This window comes from Pogona vitticeps, chromosome 7, assembly GCF_051106095.1.
Source record: "Pogona vitticeps strain Pit_001003342236 chromosome 7, PviZW2.1, whole genome shotgun sequence".
Classification (NCBI taxonomy): Eukaryota; Metazoa; Chordata; class Lepidosauria; order Squamata; family Agamidae; genus Pogona; species Pogona vitticeps.
The window spans coordinates 17,160,308-17,182,859 of record NC_135789.1 but is presented as its reverse complement, the minus strand read 5'-3'; the positions used below and the strand labels follow the sequence as shown (position 1 = coordinate 17,182,859).

The 22,552-nt window shown below is 47.4% G+C and overlaps 1 protein-coding gene across 4 annotated transcripts; it reads right to left on the bottom strand.

The window, feature by feature from the left end:
- Positions 1-295: 295 nt before the first annotated feature.
- On the bottom strand, positions 296-22,015 carry LOC110079328 (cathepsin L2-like). 4 transcript variants are annotated; one of them, XM_078378865.1, is made up of 8 exons: positions 21,897-22,015; positions 19,051-19,179; positions 18,427-18,549; positions 17,651-17,809; positions 16,494-16,718; positions 15,731-15,896; positions 14,858-14,963; positions 13,810-14,082 (listed from the first exon to the last, which is right to left on the bottom strand). In XM_078378865.1, exons 2-8 carry the CDS (start codon positions 19,171-19,173, stop codon positions 13,989-13,991), a joined length of 996 nt encoding a protein of 331 aa, XP_078234991.1. In that variant the 5' UTR covers positions 19,174-19,179; positions 21,897-22,015; the 3' UTR covers positions 13,810-13,988. The 4 variants fall into 4 exon arrangements, 3 of the variants coding, with proteins under 3 accessions (XP_078234992.1, XP_078234991.1, XP_078234990.1); XM_078378864.1 differs by lacking the exon at positions 21,897-22,015 and adding an exon at positions 19,505-21,861; XM_078378866.1 differs by lacking the exons at positions 13,810-14,082; positions 14,858-14,963; positions 15,731-15,896; positions 16,494-16,718; positions 21,897-22,015 and adding exons at positions 296-3,860; positions 4,706-4,808; positions 5,582-5,708; positions 19,505-21,868.
- Positions 22,016-22,552: the final 537 nt, after the last annotated feature.

The window sequence follows — 22,552 nt, the reverse complement described above, 5'->3', positions numbered from 1 at the left end:
CGTTAAGGATTAGAGAGGTGGATATTCGTATTTGTAAATCAATATGGGCAGGGGGGTGGGGGGACGAGTCTCCCCAGACGGCTGTGGATTGGCCAGCCGAGCTGGGCGAAAGCGAAGGTACATCCCCAGCTGGCACTAGTCGCACCGGGAGGCACAAGTGGGATGGGTTCTGGGGGGCCAGCCCCACATCAGATGCAGCTGCCATGGGGATAGTTATATTCGTTTACGATTATTAATACCCACATCTTTATTAAGGAGGGTGTGAGGGTCCTCGTTCCGAGCACAGGCTCACCAAGGGGTCAGAGAGAAGCACGCGTGGCCCTGTCAGGAAACAACGCTTTTTATCAGTCAAGGCAGCTGAGTCGTTTCCTCTTTTTTTCTAAAATGCATTCTATCTCGGTTACCAAATGTCATCTCGGGGAAAGATCGCTCCTTGGCCTGAGGTTTATCTTCTTGAACTCAGAACCGATTGAGAGTTCTGTGAACTTGGTCAAGTTTCCATCAAATGCACATTGGAAGGCCAGCTCCTCAAGGTGAGAATTAGCTACCAAAATCCCCTTCTTTACCCGATTTTTCTTGAGATCCACCTTCTCCAAAGCCTGGCACTTTAGGAAATAAAGACTCAGGAGCCGATCTTTAAGTATAAAAGGTTTTTGTGTGTTTTGCTCCCTTAAAAGTCCATTTCTAAAAGAGGCACTCCTTGGGCTTAAAGTGGATAGAAAGGAAAATTGTAAAAAATATATATATATAAATGTTTGTTTCCTCAGTCCATGTGGCTGGGAATGGATCTCCAGGGTTCAGAGATCCTGCCTAGAGATCTAGCCTCTTCCAAGTTGAAGAAAGGGTCTGAGATTAAATGGAGTCTCCTCGAAACGTGTGAGGAGGAGAAGGGAAGAAACAAGAGCAGAGTTTTTTCTAGGCTGGGAAAAACCAACCCCTCTGATGAGTTAGCATGCAAACAAACAAGCAAAGCAGTTAGTCTGGGACGGAGCCTCTTCCTCCCGTATCTTGAAATTGACGTTAAGATTGCTCACTAGCCAATAAGGACCCTCCCCGAAAGCTTAAACCACATCCATCCATCCATCCATCCATCCATCCATCCATCCATCCATCCATCCATCCATCCATCCATCCATCCATCCATCCATCCATCCATCCATCCATCCATCCATCCATCCATCCTGGTTATGGCATTTTAAGAGCCTAAAAGAGTGCTCGTTCTGAGCAGATAGGCGGGGTATAAATTAAATAAATAAATAAATAAAAAATAAAAAGATATTCACACACATTTTTGAATTTTAGACAAGGAGCACATAAACATGTTTCCTTTTTTTAATGCATTACGGATGGGTTTTCCTGCTGGCAGAAAGACAGCTGGGGAGGGAAGTCAGTCTAATTTCCAGTGGGAGGGAGTTGCCCAGGTTAGAAAGGGCCACCGAGACCCTTCTCTCTCTCACACACAGAAATTTCCACCCAACATGCTGTGAAGGTGGCAGGACTGAGGGAAGGGCCCCCCTTCAAGATCTCAGAGTCTCAAAATTGCTTTTAGGAAGGAAAATGTGTTTGTTCAGTTCTTCTCTTTTAAGGTGTAACAAGTCTTTGCTGATTCTAATTAAAAGCATGGATGGAAGTCTAAATTTGGAAGTCCAGCTACTTCTCAGGAAAGCCCCCCCCCTTTACTAGACATTCCTTTTTTAAAAAAGGAGAACGCAGAAGCACAGCCTGATCAGGCTATACCAAGGAACGGGTCTTTTGTAAAGCCGATAACTCTTAATTGCCTGTTCTCTACTCACTTGCAAAAGAGATCATGAACAACCACATCCTAACGCTGGGGGAAATCCATTTCTCTCCCAGCATCTCTGAGGTGGGAAATCGGGAAGCCCATGATTCAGGAGAGGTATCTAAGGCTGTTTGTTGGATAATGAATTGGTGAAGAAGTAGGTTTTGCTATGTAAGTGTGCCTTTTGATCCAGCTATACACGTTTGCATTTTCAGATGAACAGTGTGGGTGCAGAGAGAGAGGGAGGGAGGGAGGAAGATAGACGGGCAGACTATTTAGACCCAAAGGTTGTGGGTTTTCCAGGTCCATTTCCGAGTGTGGCACTCAAGGAGGTTTAGAGATTTAAAAATTGCTGACTGTCGTACAGCGAGAACGACCGTGTTAGAACAGGAAACCACAAGACGGTGAGAAACGGCCGTGGGGAGAGAATGCTATTCATTGAGGGCTAGGTTTTCTAGGAAAGGCAAACTTGATTCCGAGCGGTTTGCCAGACCCCCCTTTCTCCTGCTTTTCTGCAGAGAGAGAGAGAAAAAAATAAAGATCAAGGCCACAGATCCCATCGTCTGAAAGAAGCCACTCCATCATTAAAATCTTCATGATCTTTTTGTTTTGCCTCATTGGGCTTCCTTTCGCTCTTTCTTACTCTGTCGCCCTTCACAAAAGGTTCAGACTTTGCAGACGGTAGTCGAGCCGGTGTGTTATAAGGGAAAAAAACTAACTAAAAAGGACCAGCAAGATTTAGCTGTCATCCCTTTTGGGATGAGCACCCACCTCTCTGTGCATGCACAGAGAGCGGCCCTCGTCCTCCAAAGACGAGTCCATTCATCAGTATTTTTTTAAATCTAGGTGACCTAAAACTCCTGAGTCTTATCTCATGAACCCACACCACGGCGAGAGTATTTTGCATCTTGTGCTGAAAGAAACATCGGGTGCTGAGCTGGCATTCCAGGTGGCCACTTTCTCTGGCTTCCATCCCTTAAGCCACAGACGGGCCGTTTACCCTCCATTTTATGGTGGACTTGGCTTGCTTGGGAGATGGGGCAGGGGAAGACCACCTCGGGTGACCCGAGTCTGTGTGAGAAGCTTCAAAAGTCTGTAACTTCAAGCAACTGCAAGAAAATATATAATTTTTTTTTGTTTCTTTCTCCTACCAATGTCTCAAAATGAGCTCCTGAGACTGTAAGTGCCAGTGGATGACTTCTAACGATTCTCCGCTGTGGAGCTCTGTCCTTCTGCCGCATAGAAAGAGAGGATTTTTACCAGAAATTGAAAACTGTGCAACAATACTTATGTCCCGACTTAATACAGTAATTAATTAGTCTCCCTTATTGCTGATGACCCAGGTTCTTATGATTGAATGCTTCGTCTCTCACCGTTCTGAGTTCTGTCACAGATTTAATTTAAGTTGGGGTTTGTCTAATGGTTGTTTATTTTTGAAGGTTAGTTTATGTTGCGGATGTGATTTGTTTTTTTAAGCTGCCCCAGAGGAGTGGTCTGGCCACTAGAGGGGCGGGGGGGGGAATAGAATTAAACAAATTAAGTGGAATTAGCGAAACAAAAATTAAATATTCAGAGTCTACCTGAAAAGCTTTAAAACTTTTAAATGAAAATTTCTCCTTCCATTCCTTTATTTCATGGATGCGGGTATATTCCGTTTTGTGCTTCTGCCATGAGAGCCAATGGCAGAGTAAAGGGAAACACGTTAAAACAGAAAGTTAGAGCATTAAATAATCAGCAACGAAAACTCTTTCAATGCAAATAAAGCTATTTATTGTCCAGGAAGTGGCTTTAAGAAGCTATTCTCTAAATCTGAGGGCAAGGTGGTCCATTTGAGTTCAGTGGAGGGAAGGGGAGGAGAGAGAGAGAGAGAGAGAGAGAGAGAGAGAGAGAGAGAGAGAGCTGCTCTTCGGGGGAGGGGAGTCAAGAGAGGCAAAAGAAGGATCCGGAAGGAGAGATCCAGCCACCCCACAGCCTCCGGATAGGGGGTTTACACGGGGTAGAATGCGTAGTAGGCTATGCGCACAGGTTAGATCCTTTCTTCAGATACAGGTAGCCATTGATGCCCCATTTTTCAGACCAGCTGTGGGGAAACGGGAAGGATAAGTAGAAAAAGGTGAGGGCACAATAAAAATAAGAAAATACCACCATAATTGTCCATAGGCAGGATGGAGTAGTGGATAGAGGGCTGGACGGATAGCGAGGGAGACCACACTTGAGTCTCCCCAAAGCTGTCCTATTCCCTGCTTGATCTCAGTTTCCTTTCTTCCTCCGCCTAGCCTACCTTACAGGGCTGTGGGGAGGATAAGCCTCCATGAATACCACCTGGCGCTTCACGGAAAAAAGGCAGGTGAGAAACAGAATAAATGAAGACATCCGTCTGCCTTCTACACAAGCAGAACATTCGTGGAAGATGTGCGGAGGGTGAAACCCCCTGGCCCCTGCTCCTCAGGAATTCAAAGAGAGTGTGTGAAAGAGAGAGACAGTCGCACCATATCCCTCAGTGAGGCTTGGAGAAAACCAGGAATCTGGGCCTCCTGGATCCCAGTCTGACCCCCTAACTGGCACCGAGTCGGGTGCAAAAATCCTCGGCCAAAACGCTGTTGACTGACACTCCCTGGTTTTCCTCTGTCCAGTGAGCGGTGCTTTGGACAACCGGTTGGGCAACCGAAGCACACCTGGTTGTGCGAACCATGCACAACTGGTGGCCTGAAGGAGAGGGAAGGAAACGCTAGGAGGTTTGCTTCCACAGACGTTGAAGCAAAACGGATCCTCCTGACCCTTACATTTAAAGGTACCCTGAGTTTGGTGCCGGAGGGATCCTCTCCTCCTCCTCTTAGCACCCATCCGGATCAGTCCTGTTTCATCCGCCACGACTCTCCATGTCCATGACACCCTTCAGCTTGACCGGCCTGGGCGCCGTCTCACCTGTTTTTCACAATCCAGTACTTTTTCCCTTTCAGTTCCCCGTAGCCGACCACCAGCACGGCGTGCCCTAGCTTGTGATGTTCGCACTTAGCTGAAAAGATTCCTGGGTGGACGACAGAAAGGATGATGATATGAGGAGGAGGACTCAGAAGCCTCCTGTAGATTCACGCAGCTGCAAGTGACACATAATAAATTGTTCTCAATGAAGTAATGGCTGCTCTCATTCCCGGCCATGTGCCAAGTGACTCAACGGGCACATGGCTGGGAATTCAAGCTGCGACTAGTGGCTGCAGTCCCACACAGCTTTCCATAAGGGCCACAGACCCTGCCACGCAGACTTTCAGCAAATGAACCCGGATGTGGGTCCTGAGGGAAATCAAGGCTGAACTTTTTCTGGAGGCAAAAAAGTTTGGAACCGAGGCTCTCCTCCTTCGGGCCTTCGGGAGAAGGCAGGATTCCCTGGAAGAGACCATTATGCTGGGCAAGGCAGGAGGCAGCAGGAAATGAGGAACAGGTCAATGTGAGATGGATCAACTCCATGAAGGAACGCACAGCTTTTGGGTTTGCAAGAGCCTGGCAGAGCTGTAGAGGACAGGACCTCCCAGAGGTGGCTCATTCCTAGGACTGCTCGATGTCCAAGGCAACTTGACAGGACGTAATAAATAATAACATTGTCATCAAAAAGAGTTTTGATGGCCAAGCAGGGATTTGAACCCACCTCTCCTGGACCCTGTTCTCTACCCCCTGCAACACATTGCCATTTCTCTTGTTGTTTTATGGGTTGTATCTTTTTATACCAACACTCGCAGGTCTTTACCAAACCCCGTCCAAAGTTCTTGCCAAAACCACCCAACCCTCTTTCGAAGGGAACCTTGCCTGAGTTATAGAATCTGAAATTGTCTTCATTAGAGTTGATGGCTACAGTAGCAGGCCCAAAAGATGCCATTGCATGCTCCAGTTCCTTCCCCGTGGCGCTGAAGGCCCAGCAGGACCCACATAGACCCTGTGGTAGGAAATAAAAAGGAGGGAAAAATTAGAAACCAGGAACCTCTTGTGAGCGAGCTCAGATCCGGGTCTGCCAGAAAGGATCAGAAAATCACTCTGAAGGGTCCAAATCTATATGACCAGGAAGGATCCCTTAAGAAGCCGAGTGGCTCCCGAGATCCAGACTCTGATCTGAGTCCCCCGATGCTGGTTTAATTTTTTTCCTCAAGGTGTTTCTACAATTTCTAAACGTTTTGGATAATTATGACAGGTTTAATTATTAGTGTGTCATTAATTCATGGAGTTTTCATTCTTATTGTAAACTTAACGAAGTTTTAACAATTATTATATTATCAATCAATGGAGCTTTAATTACTATATAATTAATAAATGTTTCAGTATTGTTGCATGTTGTGTAAGAGATTGTCGCTATGCCTGAGTCCCAGGCTTTTCCTAAATGGATTTTTAAAGTTTTATATACTTAAAAATTATAATAGCAAAAATCTTAGAAGCACAGAGCTGGACGGGGGACTCTAAAGATCATCCAGTCCAGCCCCGCTCAAGGAGGCCCCGTGGAGGAATCAAACTCCCAATCTCTCTCTCTCTCTATTTGAACTTGTAATACATGGTGTGATAGACTGACTTTACAAAAGAACCCACAGGAGTTGTGAAGGTTGTTCATTCACAGAAACACCATGAAGTGGTAAATCCCTCCCGAGCATCCCACGAAGACCCTGACAGAGTTTATGTCTTGAACTTTAACGAGACGTCTCTCTCCCGGAGACCAGACTCACCTGGTTCTTCACCCGTGTGACGAAACCATTGACCCGCCAGTCCACACTTCTGGGGACCTCCTCGGTGGCCGATTCATGGAACAAACTCACGTTTCACACAGCTGGTTCGACCTCGTCAGGCAGGAGGCAGCTCGTCCGTTGGTTGAACTCCTCGTCCATCTGATGGAAAGATCCAGGCCTCTGGTTTCTGCTCGCCCTGGCGAGCGCCGGCTTCTGCCCCTCCGGAGAACCCGTGAGGAGGAGGAGACGGCCCGGCCTGGCTTTTTGTGGCTCCAGAGGGCAGGGGGAGAACCCAAAAGGGCCAGAGGGAGAGGGGACGGAGGGCTTTAAATATTAAACATAAGGAAAGCAGGAAAAGAACCTTGGATGAAAACCCAGAGCGGACACACAGAAACACATGAAACTGGACCCGCCAAGTCTTGTCAAGTTTCAAACTGCAAACCATAGACAGAGGCTGCCTTTTAAAATTTGTTATATGCAAGCCCCTCTCTTCTACTCTGAGTTTAGGTGCTGGGAGAAAACTCTTCAAAATAAATTAAAGAACAGCAATGAAAATCATCCTGCAAAGCAGTCCAGAGTTCTCACCTCTTTTGATTAGATTAAAACAAACACTGTGAACGGCTGTAATCTCAACTGGATTGAAACTAGCTCCCATACCCATTAAGCGAAAGGAGACGGAGGCATCAGCAAAGAGATACGTCCCACTGATTCTGTGGGTCTACTCAAACGGAGACCATCCATGGAATGCGACCCACATTTCCTGAGCAGGACAAAGGGGGTCTCTGTGCAAGACCGGGGGTGCTCACCTGGTTGCCAAAGTGGTTCATGCCCAGCCGGTAGGTGTGTTTCCCCTGGGAGGCCTCCCAGTTATGCTGCTCAATCATCCTCAGGTTCTCCTCCCAGACGGCTCTGCGGGAAAACTCTTCTCCCTGCAAAGGAGAAACTGGATTAAGCCCAAACACAAGAATGGATTTTTTAAAAACAGCAGTTTTCCTTTTATAGAGAGGCTTAAACAGAAGATGTCCAATTTGGGCACCTCATGAGGATTCCCTGACGGTGGGGCCAGGGTTGGGAGCTCACCTCCAGGTATGCTTCCAGTCCTCTCAGACCGTGTCCAGGGCCGGATCCAGGGCTGCCGACACTCTCAGGAGCAACACCAGTACAGACGGCCCCAGGAAGGGCATCATCTTCACCTGCAGAAGGGCAGAACAATCCCATGGTAGCTGCCATGTCACCCGTGGTGCAAAATACGGCCACTAAAATGCTGATAGATACAGTGCATAGTGGGCGATGGTGGTGGTGACGTGTCCGTTCTGGGTTTTGGTCCAAACCTTAACAGTCCTCTTGAAGACACCAGATGCCATTTCAGCAACAAGCATAATCCGGCTGGAAAGCTCCTGCTCAGTTCGGACCAAAATCCGAGTGCGCTGGTATCCTCGCCCCGTCCTCCCCCGGGCCAAGGCTCCTCCGAGGGCCCCCTTGACCGTCCCCGACCTGCTCTTCTTCCTTCGAAATGGGGTAACTTGAGTCAGTTCTTTGATGCCCCCAAGACTTATATTGCCAGCTCTGACCGGCAGCTACGAAACATGCAGCTTTAGGATAGAAACCTTTGCCTGGATATTCCCTGGGCATCCCTGCTAACTCTTCCCATTAGCTTTGCTTGTGAAATAAGCCCAGATCAGGAACTCGGAGTCCAATCATCCCCAATTCTGGGCAGGTACTATCCAAGGTCAGGGAGACAACCAGATTTTTCCTCCCTGGTGCCAGATTTTAGATTTGAAACCGCCAGCCTCTCCTGCCCTTCTTCAGGTCCAGCGTTGACAGCCAGAGCTTTTTCTTCCTTGGAGAGAGGACCCCATCTGGCCTGTCTTGGTGGGAACTCAGGCCTACGGCTACAGGGGCAGAAAGCGAGGGGAAAGGACGGTGCCCCCACGTCTAGTGACAGCCCTGCTGTTTGCTCTGGTGGATGGGGGTTCATAAATAGATCCCGGGGTACACATCCTGCAACCCCCTCCCGTCTCTCCTTTAATAGAAATTCAGCTTAAAGGTCTGTTTACAAGAGCCAAAGACACACATTTGAAGGGATCACTTCCACTGACTTGGCTCTCCGGTTGTCCAGCTGGATAGTTAGGGGTTTTATTCTCTGAGTTGGGAGTTCAAATCCCCCACTGTGTACCCTCCCGGGGCGGGGGGGAGAAGAGCCACCCTGGGTGGCCTTGGGGGCCCAGCTGCACCCACCCAGAAGAAGAGAAAGGGGAACCACTTCTGAATATTCTCTCCCTGGAAAACCTGGAAAAGATGATGCCATAAGGCAGAACACACTGGATAGCGCATTTTCTTCTTCTTCTTTTTCATCATCAGTATTAAGACACACTTGCGCCATTTCTTCCTCCCACCCATAATTCACCTGGAAAAGATCAGGACCAGTTTTACTTAGCCTGGAGAAAGCAACCAGATGATAGACCTTACCATGTAGAACAAGGGTCCTCAAAGTTTCCTCCTCCAGCTCTCCAAGGGAAGCTCCTGATCGGGGAGACAGGGGGGTCCCTTTTAATAGGAAAAAGGGGTCCCTCCCTCTTTTTCTAAAAGTAACCCAATTTCTTTCATTTCTCCATCACCAATGTTATCCTAGGGGAAGATCTCTCTTTTGCCCAGTGTTATCTTCCTGAACTCCGAACCTGCCCCACCCAAAGCCTGAACCACAATCCCTGGTGGGTCCTGCCCCAGATATCACTGAGATCTAGCTGCATGCTTGGACTCCGATGTTTCTCTTGGCTTACCTCCTTCTCGTCCAGCTGCCTTCCCAGAAATCTTTACAATGCTTTCTGGGCAATCTGGTAGATTAAGTAATTGACCGACCAATTAGTTTGTGCTCCCACCTTTCCCACAAACATGGGATTTGAAGCATCTCATCTAGATTTAAAATAAAACCTTCAGATCCAAATAAGAACACAGCAGTTATCATGCAAAGCCATCAGGCTAAATTCAGAAGCTCATGTCAATGATAGGAGCCCTTTTTCTGGGTGCCTTTGCTCTCAATATTATGCTATAATAGAGTTACAAAGGATTTGTGGGTTTACTGGCATGCCACCGTCTACAGAGACTTAGAAACACCATCCATCCATCCATCCATCCATCCATCCATCCATCCATCCATCCATCCATCCATCCATCCATCCATCCATCCATCCATCCATCCATCCATCCATCCATCCATCCATCCATCCATCCATCCGTGTGTCACCTGGTGTCTCCCATTGTTGCCGACGTATACACGGAAGATGTGGACAAGAAGTCACTCAACACCTGCCCGGGGGTGCCTCCCAACGATGGGTTCGGGATGTGGACGATCCTTGAGTGAAAGTTGAGATTCAGGACGGACAGGCCTTCACAGACCCAAATGAATCGTGAATCTTGCCATCTGATTATGCTTTTTATTGTGCAAAGTGCCCAAGTCCCCCCTTCTTTTTCTAAAATGAACTGAGCGTACATCATTTCTATGACCCAATGTTATCTTGCTGAAAGATCCCTCCTTTTTGTTATCTTCCTGAACTCACAACCCTCTCGTTGCTCAAAGCTTTAACCACATCCCTTCTGGGTCCCACCCAGGATATCACTGAGATCTAGCCACGTTCCTGAGGTTTCTGGTGGCTCAGCTCCCCCATCTGGCCACCTACCCTGAAAGCTTTCCCTCGCCCTCGCTCTCTTGGACAAACGGGTTGGTTTATTAATTGACCAATCAATTAGTTTATCTTTCCCCCTTTCTCCCAAACATAAGCTTGGAAGTGTCACAGGAAGACTTAAAATATTCAGATACAACGATGAACGCAAACATTCTAATTCAATACAATAAAGCTCAATTCAGAGGTTCGGGTCGACGAGAGGAGAGAGCCGTCAAATCCGTTGAACTTCTAGGAGAGGAAATGAGAGCGGAGGAGGACGGGACAAGGGGGTGGACGTCCATCTTTTGGTCTATAGTCAGAGTCGATTCCGGGAGTCTCTGTTTATCGAGATTAAGAGGGGGGTGCAGGATAACTCTGTGAAAATATGAAAAGGTTTAAAAGCTGTTTGGGGGGGCATCCCAACTTTAAAAGCCCAGCGCCCCGTCTCTTACGACTACAGCACCCTCTTTGTTAGCAATCAACAAAAGGACCACAATCCACCTACCACAACCTCCAGTTGGCACGGTGTAGTGGATGAGTGACAGAGTTTACTTTCTTGGGCTCCATGATCATTGCAGATGGAAACAGCAGCCACGAAATTAAAAGACACCTGCTTCTTGGGAGGAAAGCAATGAGAAACCTGGACAGCATCCTAAAAAGCAGAGACATTACCTTGCCAACAAAGGTCCGCATTGTCAAATCTATACTTTTTCTTGTACTGATGTATGAAACCAGCATATTTCTCGTACGCTGGACATGCTGCATTGGCTCCCGTTCGTTTCCGCATCGACTTTAAAGTTCTAATGCTCACTTATAAGGTTCTAAACGATTTAGGACCTTGATATTTGGCGGAACGCCTGCTCCCACCAAGATCTACCCGGATCACCCGTGCAAGCCAGGAGGTGAGGCTGAGGAGCCTGACGCCCAGAGAGGCCCGGAAGGAAAAGACACGGTGGCTCCTCGCCTCTGGAACAATCTCCCTCCTGAGATTCGCGCCCTCCCCCCTCTGGGCACCTTTAAAAGTCAATTAAAAACATGGCTATACATTCTGGCCTTCCCTCCAGCTAATATCTGATTTTTCTGTTTATTCTCTCTTTATTTATTTTCTTTACTTTACAAAAGTAAAGTAAAGTACTTTACTTTACAATTTATTTCACTTTACAAAAGTTGGACAGCTTAATAGAACTAAGCTGGTTGCAAGTGCAAGTTTATTGTCTGGACATGTCTTACAGACTGTATTACAACCTAGTTTAAGGGATTTGTAAATTGTATCCAGGAAGGATGTCGTGGAATGGTACAGCCTCTGTAATATCAAGGATATTAAGGATCAGATCATACTTTTGCACTATTAAAGAGCAGGCCGGGTAGGTGGGGCTCGTCAGCCATGGAAGGCAGCCCATCTAGGAGAAGGAAAACTCCAATTTCAAACCTCCACTGCCTTGTGGCTATATCCACTCATGCAAAAGGCTTCAGGAGTTAACCTCGAGGCAAAATCCGGAGCTGGAGTCCCGAAGGCAGCATGTGTCGTTCTGCCAACTCCTGCGACATTGCTGGAACCAGTTGTATTGGCTCTTGCCTTTCCATTGGATCATTTCAGCAATGTGGAGAGGGGGGATCTGCTGCTTGGGTAACAGCCTATCCTCCATATTACCTTACCCGGGCTTCATGCTCTGGAGAGGATACTCCTCGATTCAGAGCATGTTACCATAGTCTCTTGAGACTGAAGGATGCCTATGATTTATTTTCTACTCTATTTTTGGATTGTGTATGTTATCGTATGGTTTATGTAATTTTTGTATTATTTTATTATTTATGTTATACTGGAAGCCGCCTAGAGTGATCTTTAGGCCAGATGGGTGGGGAATGAATGAATGAATGAATGAATGAATGAATGAATAAATAAATAAATAAATAAATAAATAATATGGAAGTGAGAGCTGGACCATAAAGAAGGCTGACCACTGAAGAATTGATGCTTTTGAATTGTGGTGCTGGAGGAGGCTCTTGAGAGTCCCCTGGACTGCAAGGAGAACAAACCTATCCATTCTAAAGGAAATCAAGCCTGAGTGCTCACTGGAAGGACAGATCCTGAAGCTGAGGCTCCAGTACTTTGGCCATCTCATGAGAAGAGAAGACTCCCTGGAAAAGACCCTGATGTTGGGAAAGAGTGAAGGCAAGAGGAGAAGGGGACGACAGAGGACAAGATGGTTGGACAGTGTCATTGAAGCAACCAACATGAATTTGACACAACTCCGGGAGGCCGTGGAAGACAGAAGGGCCTGGCGTGCTCTGGTCCATGGAGTCACGAAGAGTTGGACACGACTAAACGACCACGAAGTAAGTAAAGTGCCAGTTGATGACTTTTAACGATCCTCCTTTGTGGATCTCTATCCTTCTGCCTCATAGAAAGAGGAATTTTACTAGAAATTCCAAACTTGGCAACCATATTCCTGTCCCTGTTCAATTGAGTTAATTATTTTTTGTTTTGTTTCTCTTAATTAGTGATGACCCACATTCATAGGATTGATTGTTTGGTTCGTCATCATAGTGAATTCTGTTTCAAATTTAGTTCAAGTCGGGGTTTGATCTGCTCTTTGGTCTCATGTCTTCATGGTTGTTTATTCTTGAACCTTAGTTTATGTTGCAGATGCTCTTATTTTAAGCTGGCTCAGAGGAGTGGCCTGGCCACTAGAGGGGCAGGGGGGAAATTGAATTAAATAAATGTAATGGATTTAAATAGGCAAAAATGTGATATTCAAAATGGAAAAACTCAAACTTTAAAAAGGAACTATAACCCCTCTTTCAGTTTTTTTCAGTGGACGCCAGGTGCATGCATGTATATTCGAAAGTGCACTTTTATGACAGCTGAAGGCAGCATAAGGGGAAATACAGTGGTGCCTCGCTTAACGATGTTAATTGGTTCCCAAAAAACATTCTTAAGCGAAACACCATTTCCCATAGGAATGCATTGAAAACCGGATAATCCGTTCCAATGGGAACGGATTACCATCCTTAAGCGAAAATCACCATAGGAAACATCGCTAAGCGAAACGCGGTTCCCCCATTGGAATGCATTGAATAGGTTTCCGTGCATTGCAGTGGTTTTGACAGGTCCGTTTTTGCTATTTTTAAAGTGTCTTGAAATGTTCAAAAACTGTTTAAAATGCTTGGAATCATTAATGCACCTTGTAAAACCTTTGCAAACTTAATTTAGCTTTGTTCTGAGTCTTTGTTAAATTTTGGTGAATTTTTCCCCCCTATTGGAATGCATTGAAGCCTATTCAACGCATTTCAATGGGGGGAAAAATTCACCAAAAATTAACGAAGACTCAGAACAAAGCCAAATTAAGTTTGCAAAGGTTTTACAGGTGCACTAATGATTCCAAGCATTTTAAACAGTTTTTGAACATTTAAGACACTTTAAAAATAGCAAAAACGGACATCGTTAAGCGAAACAGGGGGACCTAAACTGTCATCGTTATGCGAGGCATGGTCCTGAAGATCGGTAAGCGAAAATCGCCCATAGGGAACATCATTAAACGAATCGTAAAATGCTCCCAAAAAACCAATCACTAAGTGAATTCTTCGTTAAATGAAGCAAGCAATTGTTAAGCGAGGCACCACTGTACATTAAAACAGATTAAATAATCAACAACGAAAACTCTTTCAATGCAAATCAAGGTGTTTATTGTCCAGGTGGTACCTTTAAGAAGCGATTTTCTGATTTTAGGGCCAGGGGGTCCTTTTCAGCTCAGCAGAGGGAGGGGGATGAGACAGAGGGAACAGCTCCTGGGGGGCTAAAGAAGGGTCTGGTAGGAGAGATCCGGCCACCCTCCGAGGGCGTTACACAGGGTAGAATGCATTGTTGGCTATGCCGCAGAGGTTGGATCCTATCTTCAGATGTAGGTAGCCGTTTATTCCCCAATTTCTAGAATAGCTGTGGGAAAACAAGAACAGATAGAAAATTATGAGGGAGTAATAACAAGATGGGTTAATAACAACCATAATTGTCCATAGACTGGATGGAGTAGTGGTTAGAGGTTGTGCTATTCCCTGCTTGATCTTGGTTTTCTTTCTTCCTCCACCTGGTCTACCTTACAGGCCTGTGGGGAGGATGAGCCTCCATGAATACCACCTTGTGCTTCACGGAGAAAGGGCAGGGTAGAAACAGAATAAATGAAGACATCCGTCTGCCTTCTACACAAGCAGAACATTCGTGGAAGATGTGCGGAGGGTGAAACCCCCTGGCCCCTGCTCCTCAGGAATTCAAAGAGTGTGTGTGAAAGAGAGAGACTGTCACACCGTATCCCTCAGCGAGGCTTGGAGAAAACTGGAATCTGGGCCTCCTGGGTCCCAGTCTGACCCCCTAACCGGCACCGAGTCGGGTGCAAAAATCCTCGGCCAAAACGCTGTTGACTGACACTCCCTGGTTTTCCTCTGTCCAGTGAGCGGTGCTTTGGACGACCGGTTGGGCAACCGAAGCACACCTGGTTGTGCGAACCATGCAGAATTGGTGGCCCAAAGGAGAGGGAAGGAAAGGCCAGGACAATGTTCACAGTCGTTGAAGCAAACGGGATCCTGACTGTTGCGTTGAAAATTGCCCTCAGTTTGGGGCCAGAAGGATCTCCGCCTCATCCTCTCAGCACAACACCACCATCATCCCCAGAATCCCCCAATTCTCCGTGTCCGTGGCACCTTTCAGCTTGACTCACCTGTTTTTCACAATCCAGTAACCGTTCCCATTGTTATCTGTCTTGTAGCCGACCACCAACACAGCGTGCCCCAACTTGTCCCTTCCGCAGTCTCTTGAAAAGATTCCTGGGTGGAAGACAGAAAGGATGATGATAGGAGGAGGAGGATTCAGAAGCCTAATTGAGATTCACACAGCTGCAAGTGCTAAAGAATAAATTATTCTCAATGAAGTAACGGCTGCTCTCATTCCCGGTCATGCGCCAAGTGACTCAACGGGCACATGGCTGGGAATACAAGCTGCGACTATTTGTTGTCATTTCGATTGACACCGTCTTCCTAGTGGCTGCAGTCCCACACAGCTTTCCATAAGGGCCACAGACCCTGCCATGCAGCCTTTCAGCAAATGAACCTGGATGCGGGTCCTGGAGCAAATCAAGGCTGAACTTTTTCGGGAGGCAAAAAGGTTGGAACAGAGGCTCTCCTCTTTGGGGCCCTTCGGGAGAAGGCAGGATTCCCTGGAAGAGTCTGTTGTGCTGGGTAAGGCGGGAGAATCAACTCCATGAAGAAACCCACAGCTTTTGTGTTTGAAAGAGCGTGGCACGGCTGTTGATGACGGGACCTCCCAGGGGTGGCTCATTCATAGGGCCACCGGAAGTGAGAGGCAACTTGACAAGAGGCAACAACAACATCATCATCAAAAAGAGTTTTGATGGCCAAGTAGGGATTTGAACCCAGCTCTCCTGCCCCTGTTCTCTACTCCCTGCAACACATTGCCATTTCTCTTGTTAGTATTATGGGTTATATCTTTTTATACCAACATTCGCAGGTCTTAACTGAACCCTGTCCAAAATTATTGCCAAGACCACCCGGCCCTTTTTCCAAGGGATCCTCACCTGATTTATAATATCGGAACTTTCTTTTATTAAAGTTGATTCCTACAGAAACAGGGCCAAACTTTGCCACTGCATACGCCAGTTCCTTCTCGTTCCCACTTTGCACTTTTCCAAATCCTGAAATTTTGATCCAGATCTTCCTGACATTCCTGCGGCACCTTCCGACCTGCAGAAAAAAGGCCCAGACTTGGGTTTCTTGCCTGGAGGCAAAAGACACGAGTTCGGATTTTCCGTCTCAGCGGCTCCCTTGAGGCATTAGAGATCGCCTGTCCTGAGAAACTTGAATTGTATCAGCGTCCTAGATTGATACATTAATTTAATTTTTTTGCTCAGATTTGTATAGCTTTCCGTTCGGGCCAAGCATGATCCTGGAGGATTTACAGCAGGTGAAATAAAACACAGCAACAAGTAAATGAAAATAAAATCAGTCAATGGGTAAAATCAGATGCAAGAAGAGGCATGATTTGAAATCAGGGGCAGCGGACAGGACCGAAAACCCAGGCAGAGTGGCGTCGGAAGCCCTCCCGAGCGAAGAGCCTCTCCGGAAGGCTTCTGGAGGTTGGGAGGGAGCCCCGCAAAGCCTCCCCAGGTGCCCCAGATGCAGTGGGTCCCCCAGAACTGGGGAGATCTGATCAAAGTTGCTCGCATCAGCCGCCCGTCTGGCTACCTCCTTCGGGACCTGCTCCAGTCAGTGTCAAGGGAAGCCCCACGGAGAGAGTCTTGCAGTAGCCTATCCAGGAGATGGGCATAGATTTTCTTTTACCTTTCCTCTGTAGGGATAGTCCTGCTCCGAACTGAGGCCCCCGTTCTGGCGGACGTATTCGAAAGCCTGTGCGGGGTGTCCACCTTGACACCCACGGTTGACCTGATCCCGGGAGCAATCCAGGAGGTTCTGCTCGCTGAAGGAGACCCGTTGGCCGGTTGTCTTGAAATGCAGGTTTTCCAGAGCCCCCGTGGCGCTGAAGGCCCAGCAGGACCCACATTCTCCCTGTTTCAGGAAATAAAAAGGAGGGGGAAAAACTCAGATCTGACTCAGCCAGAAAGGATCTGAAATTCGCTCTTATGTGTCCAAATCCAGATGACCAGGAGGGTAACCTCAGAAGCCGAGTGGCTCCTGAGGTTCGAGACTCTGATCTGAGTCCCGGAACACTGGTTTATTTGTTTCCTAAAGGTGTTTCTACAATTTCTAAATGTTTTGGATAATTATGACAGGTTTAAATATTGTTGTTGTTGTTTAGTCATTAAGTTGTGTCCGACTCTTCTTGACCCCAGGGACCAGAGCCCGCCAGGCCATCCCGTCTTCCACTGCCTCCAGGAGCTGGGTCAAAGTCACGTTGGTTGCTTCGATGACGCTGTCCATCCATTTCATCCTCTGTCATCCCCTTCAGAGGGGGTTTAATTATTAGTGTGCCATTAAATCATGGAGTTTTCATTCTTATTGTAAACCTAATGGAATTTTAATAATTATTATATTATCAATCAAGGGAGCTTTAATTACTATATAATTAATAATTTTTTCAGTATTGTTGCGTTTTGTGTGAGAGATTGTCACTATGCCTGACTCCCAGGCTTTTCCTAAGTGGATTCTTAAAGTTTTAAATACTTTAAAAGTATAATAGGAAAAATCTTAGAAGCGCAGAGCTGGAAGGGGGACTCTAAAGATCATCCAGTCCAGCCCCGCTCAAGGAGGCCCCGTGGAGGAATCAAACTCCCAATCTCTTTCTCTCTCTCTCTATTTGAACTTGTAATACATGGTGTGATAGACTGACTTCACAAAAGAACCCACAGGAGTTGTGAAGGTTGTTCATTCACAGAAACACCATGAAATGGTAAATCCCTCCCGAGCATCCCACGAAGACCCTTGCAGAGTTTATGTCTTGAACTTTAACGAGACGTCTCTCTCCCGGAGTCCAGACTCACCTGGCTCTTCACTGGCGACACGTAACCTTCTTTCCGCCAGTCCACACTTTCGGGGACCTCCTCGGTGGCCGAATCGTGGAACCAACTCATGTTTCCCACGGCTTGTTCGACCTGGTCAGGCAGGAGGCAGCTCGTCCGTTGGTTGAACTCCTCGTCCGTCTGATGGAAAGAACCAGAAGTGGGTCGCCAGGCCTCTGGTTTCTACTCGCCCTGGCGAGCGCCGGCTTCTGCCCCTCCGGAGAACCCGTGAGGAGGAGGAGACGGCCCGGCCTGGCTTTTTGTGGCTCCAGAGGGCAGGGGGAGAACCCAAAAGGGCCCGAGGGAGAGGGGACGGAGGGCTTTAAATATTAAACATTAGGAAAGCAGGAAAAGAACCTTGGATGAAAACCCAGAGCGGACACACAGAAACACATGAAACTGGACCCGCCAAGTCTTGTCATTTCAGACTGCAAATCATAGACAGAGGCTGCCTTTTAAAATTTGTTATATGCAAGTCCCTCTCTTCTACTCTGACTTTAGGAGGTGAACGAAAATACTTTGAAATGAATTAAACATCAGCAGTGAAAATCTCACTTACAGCCCTGCAAAGCAGTCCAGACCTCTTTCCTCTTTTGCTTAGTGTAAAACAAACACCGTGGACAGCTGTGATCTCAATTGGATTGAAACTAGATGGGATACCCATAAAACAAATGGGTACGGAGGGATCAACGTGGACGTGACCCATAATTTCCTGAGCAGGAAAAAGGGCTTCTCTGTGCAAGATCGGGGGTGCTCACCAGGTCGCCAAAGTGGTTCATGCCCAGCCGGTAGGTGTGTTTCCCCTGAGAGGCCTCCCAGTTATGCTGCTCAATCATCCTCAGGTTCTCCTCCCAGATGGCTCTGCGGGAAAACTCTTCCCCCTGCAAGAGAGAAACTGGATTAAGCCCAAAGACAAGAATGGCTTTTAAAGGAACAAAGGATCGCCCTAACTCGGAAGCAACTTGAAGGCACAGATCAACTCCAATAAACCAGCTGAGAGGGAAGCCTTAGCTGTGGATGCCCAGCATTGGCGAGGGGGGTCTGTCTAGATGACCTTGAAGAGTCCCTTTCTACCCTTCTGTGATTTTAAGGCAGGCCTTCTTATATACCTATAAATCCACTTCCTTCCCAATAAAACAGGGCTCAAGTGTTCTGTGGATGACAGACTCCAGTGCCCATCAGTTCCAGGTGACATGGTGCAGCTGGCAGGGATGATGGGTATCGTAGTTAGAGAGTACCTGTTGCTCTACAGGTTCTCCACAATATGGAGGTCTCCTTTGTAAAGGAGGAAAGGGGAAAGCAGGCCTCATGTTTTGTCTTGGGACGATGGGCAACCTCTGGACCTCCCAGGACTGACGGTGGGGCGAGGGTGGGGAGCTCACCTCCAGGTATGCTTTCCCGTGGAGACTCTTCCAGTCCTCCCAGGCTGTGTCCAGGGCCGGATCCAGGGCTGCCGACACTCTCAGGAGCACCACCAGCACAGACGGCCCCAGGAAGGGCATCATCTTTGCCTGCAGAAAGCAGCAGGAGCCCATCAGGATTTGGGGCAGAATCCTTTTCCTGGAGCCCTCAATGACTCGTCTTCCCAACCCCGATAGCCAGAGAGGTCTGATTTCCCCCCAACGCCCTCTTGCAAATCCATGATCGTTTGAATTTCAGCTCGAGGGTGCATCTGATAGCACACATTCCTTTAAGTGATCTTGTCCCCTAACTTGTCAGAATTGACATGAGGGCACATCATCATCATCATTATGACTACCCACCCAACATTTCACCTGGAAGGATCAGATCTCTTTCTACCTCACCTGGAGAAAATAACCGGATGATAGACCTTACCATGAAGAACGGGGGCCCTTAATTGCCTAAAGGTTCTTCCTCCGGACCTCCAAGGGAAGCGTCTGATCGGGGAGATGTGGGGGTCCCTTTTATAGGGCAAAGATGGCCGAGTCCCTCCCTCTTTTTTTTCCCAATGAACCCCGTTTGCATCATTTCTTGGTACCAAAGGTCATCTCGGGGAAAGATTGCTCATTTTCCTGAGGTTATCTTCCTGAACTCAGAACCTTCCCCGAAAGCTTAAACCGCATCACTTGTGGGTCCAGCCCTAGACCTCGCTGAGATCTAGCCACATTCCTGAGGTCAGCTGTTTCTCGCGTCACTTAACTCCCGCCATCCGGCCACTTTCCCTGAAAGCATTAGATCTTTTTCTGGCCTTGACCCACTTGGGCAATCAGGTTGATTAATTAAGTCGACCAATCGATTAGTTTCTCCTTCCACCTTTCTCCCAAACTGGGCATTGACATTTGAAGCATCACACCAAGAAGCATAAAACGAACACAAAAGTTATAAATCAGCAGCACGGGGTTAAATTCAGTGGCTCAGGTCCACGAGAGGAGAGCCGTTGAGTCAATGGGATCGACGTGCGTTTTGTTCTACGGTATCCTCAGAGTTGATTCAGGGAGTCTCCCTTGATCGGGACTAAGAGGGGATGCAGGATTACTCAGTGGGGGTTGCCCTGTTTCTGGGTGCCTCTGCTCCCAGTTGGATGGGAATTGCATGCTATAATACATAGTTGTAGGCATCCTTCAGTCTTGAGAGACTATGGTAACGTGCTCTGTATGCAGGACTTGGAACAGCGTCTAGTGTGGCTGAGAAGGCCAATTCGAGAGTGGCAATCCCTTCCACACTGAAGACAAATACAACCTGTCCCTGTCCAGCTCCCTGGTTTTGCTGGTTTTGGCAGTGCCTCTTTGCCTCGGCCTGCTGGACATGGGTCCCTTCAAATTGGGAGAGGATGTGATGCAATGCTGCCTCCACTCTGAATGCTCAAATGTCAGAGTTTCCCATCTGTTGAGGTCTATTCCTAAGGCCTTCAGATCCCACTTGCAGATGTCCTTGTATCGCAGCTGTGGTCTCCCTCTGGGGCAATTTCCCTGCACTAGTTCTCCATACAGAAGATCCTTTGGAATCCGACCATCAGCCATTCTAACGATGTGCCCAAGCCAATGTAGACGTTGCTTTCTCAGTAATGTATACATGCTAAAAATTCCAGCTCATTCTAGGACTACTCTATTTGGAACTTTGTCCTGCCAGGTGACACCAAAAATCCATCAGATGCAACGCATACGGAAGGTGTTCAGCTTCCTCTCCTGCCGGGCACAAAGTGTCCAGGACTCACTGCAGTACAGGAGTGTGCTCAGGACACAGGCTCTGGAGGCCTGGATCTTGGTGTATGTCAGCTTCTTATTGAGCCATACCCTCTCTGAGAGTCTAGAGAGCATGGTGGCTGCTTTGCCAATGCATTTGTCCAGCTCGACATCTAGAGAGAGGGTGTCAGAGATTGTTGAGCCAAGGTAGGCAAAGTCATGAACAACTTCCAATTCTTGTGTGGAGATGGTAATAGAGGGAGGTGAGTCCACACCCTGGCCCTACATAGGCACAAAAGATTTATGGGGTTATAGGCACGCCACCTTCTACAGAGGCATAGAACCACCATCCACCCAGCCAGCCTACTACGAAATGCAATTTTCAGTTTTTTCCTTGTGGAGGTTGCCATGCTTCTAAGATCCAGAAATAAAAACAGGATCATGGAGAGGGCTGCCTTAAACCCTCTTATCCATCCTGGTTTTGTTCTCTGTTGCCAGATCCAGAAGGGCTTCTGTGTCTTAAGGAATCTTCAGAAGATTCGCTAAGGAGAGGGAGAAGGTCCCGATTCCCAGCACCGGCTCACCCGGGGGTTCAGAGAGAAAGCGGCACATGATTCGTCCCACCCGATAAAGCTTTTTATCAGACAAGGCGGCCGAGCCGCCTGCTCTTTTTCTAAAACGAACCCAATTTGCGTCATTTCTTGATACCAAATGTCATCTTGGGGAAAGATCGCTGCTTTGCCTGCGATTATCTTGACTGAACGCAAATAAACCCTATCGAAGCTTGAACCACATCGCTTGTGGGTCGGAGGCTGGACCTCGCTGAGATCTAGCCACATTCCTGATGCTGCTCGAAGCAGCTCTCCCAATGTAGATAAGATGCTTTCAAATGGGGGAAGATTTGTTCGTTAAAATGGCAATGTATTTTTCTACAAACTATGATTCCGGCTTAAAACTGTACGACTGGAATGAGTGATGGCACAGAAATTGCCGCGGAATGGAGGGGCCCGGCACCTTAAAAACCACAACATTCATCTCTTAAGACCACACCGCTTTGTTAGCAATCCATGAAACAGTCCACCTACCTCTGTTTCTAGTCAGGATGGTTTAGTGGATCGGCTCTCCAACCAGGATTAAGAGACCTGCATTCAAATCCTGCTAGGGCAAGAAAACTTGGTGGGTGAAGATATTGAACATCTTCTTGAACAACATAGGCACTTTGAAAGCATCACGTAACGGAAACAAAGGTGTGACCTAGAATTTCCATCCATTCATCTACAAATTTAAACTGCAGATTTTCTGTTGTAAGGGTTACCATGTTTCTGGGAGCCTATGCTGTCAGTGAGATGAGAATGATATGCTACAATACAGATGCACAAAGAATTTATGGAGTTACTGGCACCGTCTACAGAGACATGGAACCACCGTCCGTCCGTCCGTCCATCCGTCCATCCGTCCGTCCATCGTACCACTAAATGTGATTTCCAGATTTTCTCTTGCGGGGGTTGCCATGCTTCTGGGTGCCTCTGGGAAGGAGAAAAATCAAAACAGCTCACTGGCGGCAGCTGCATCAGCCCATCTTATCCCTCCCAGTTGTCAAGAAATAGATTGTCTTCTTTAATCGAGGCTTCCGTGTCTTTCTGTGTGTTTCACTAACAAGTCTACAGCCCATGAGAGGAAAATGATACAGTATCTAATTTAATGCTTCTCTTCCCAGCCTGATGAAACATCCTAAAAGTTT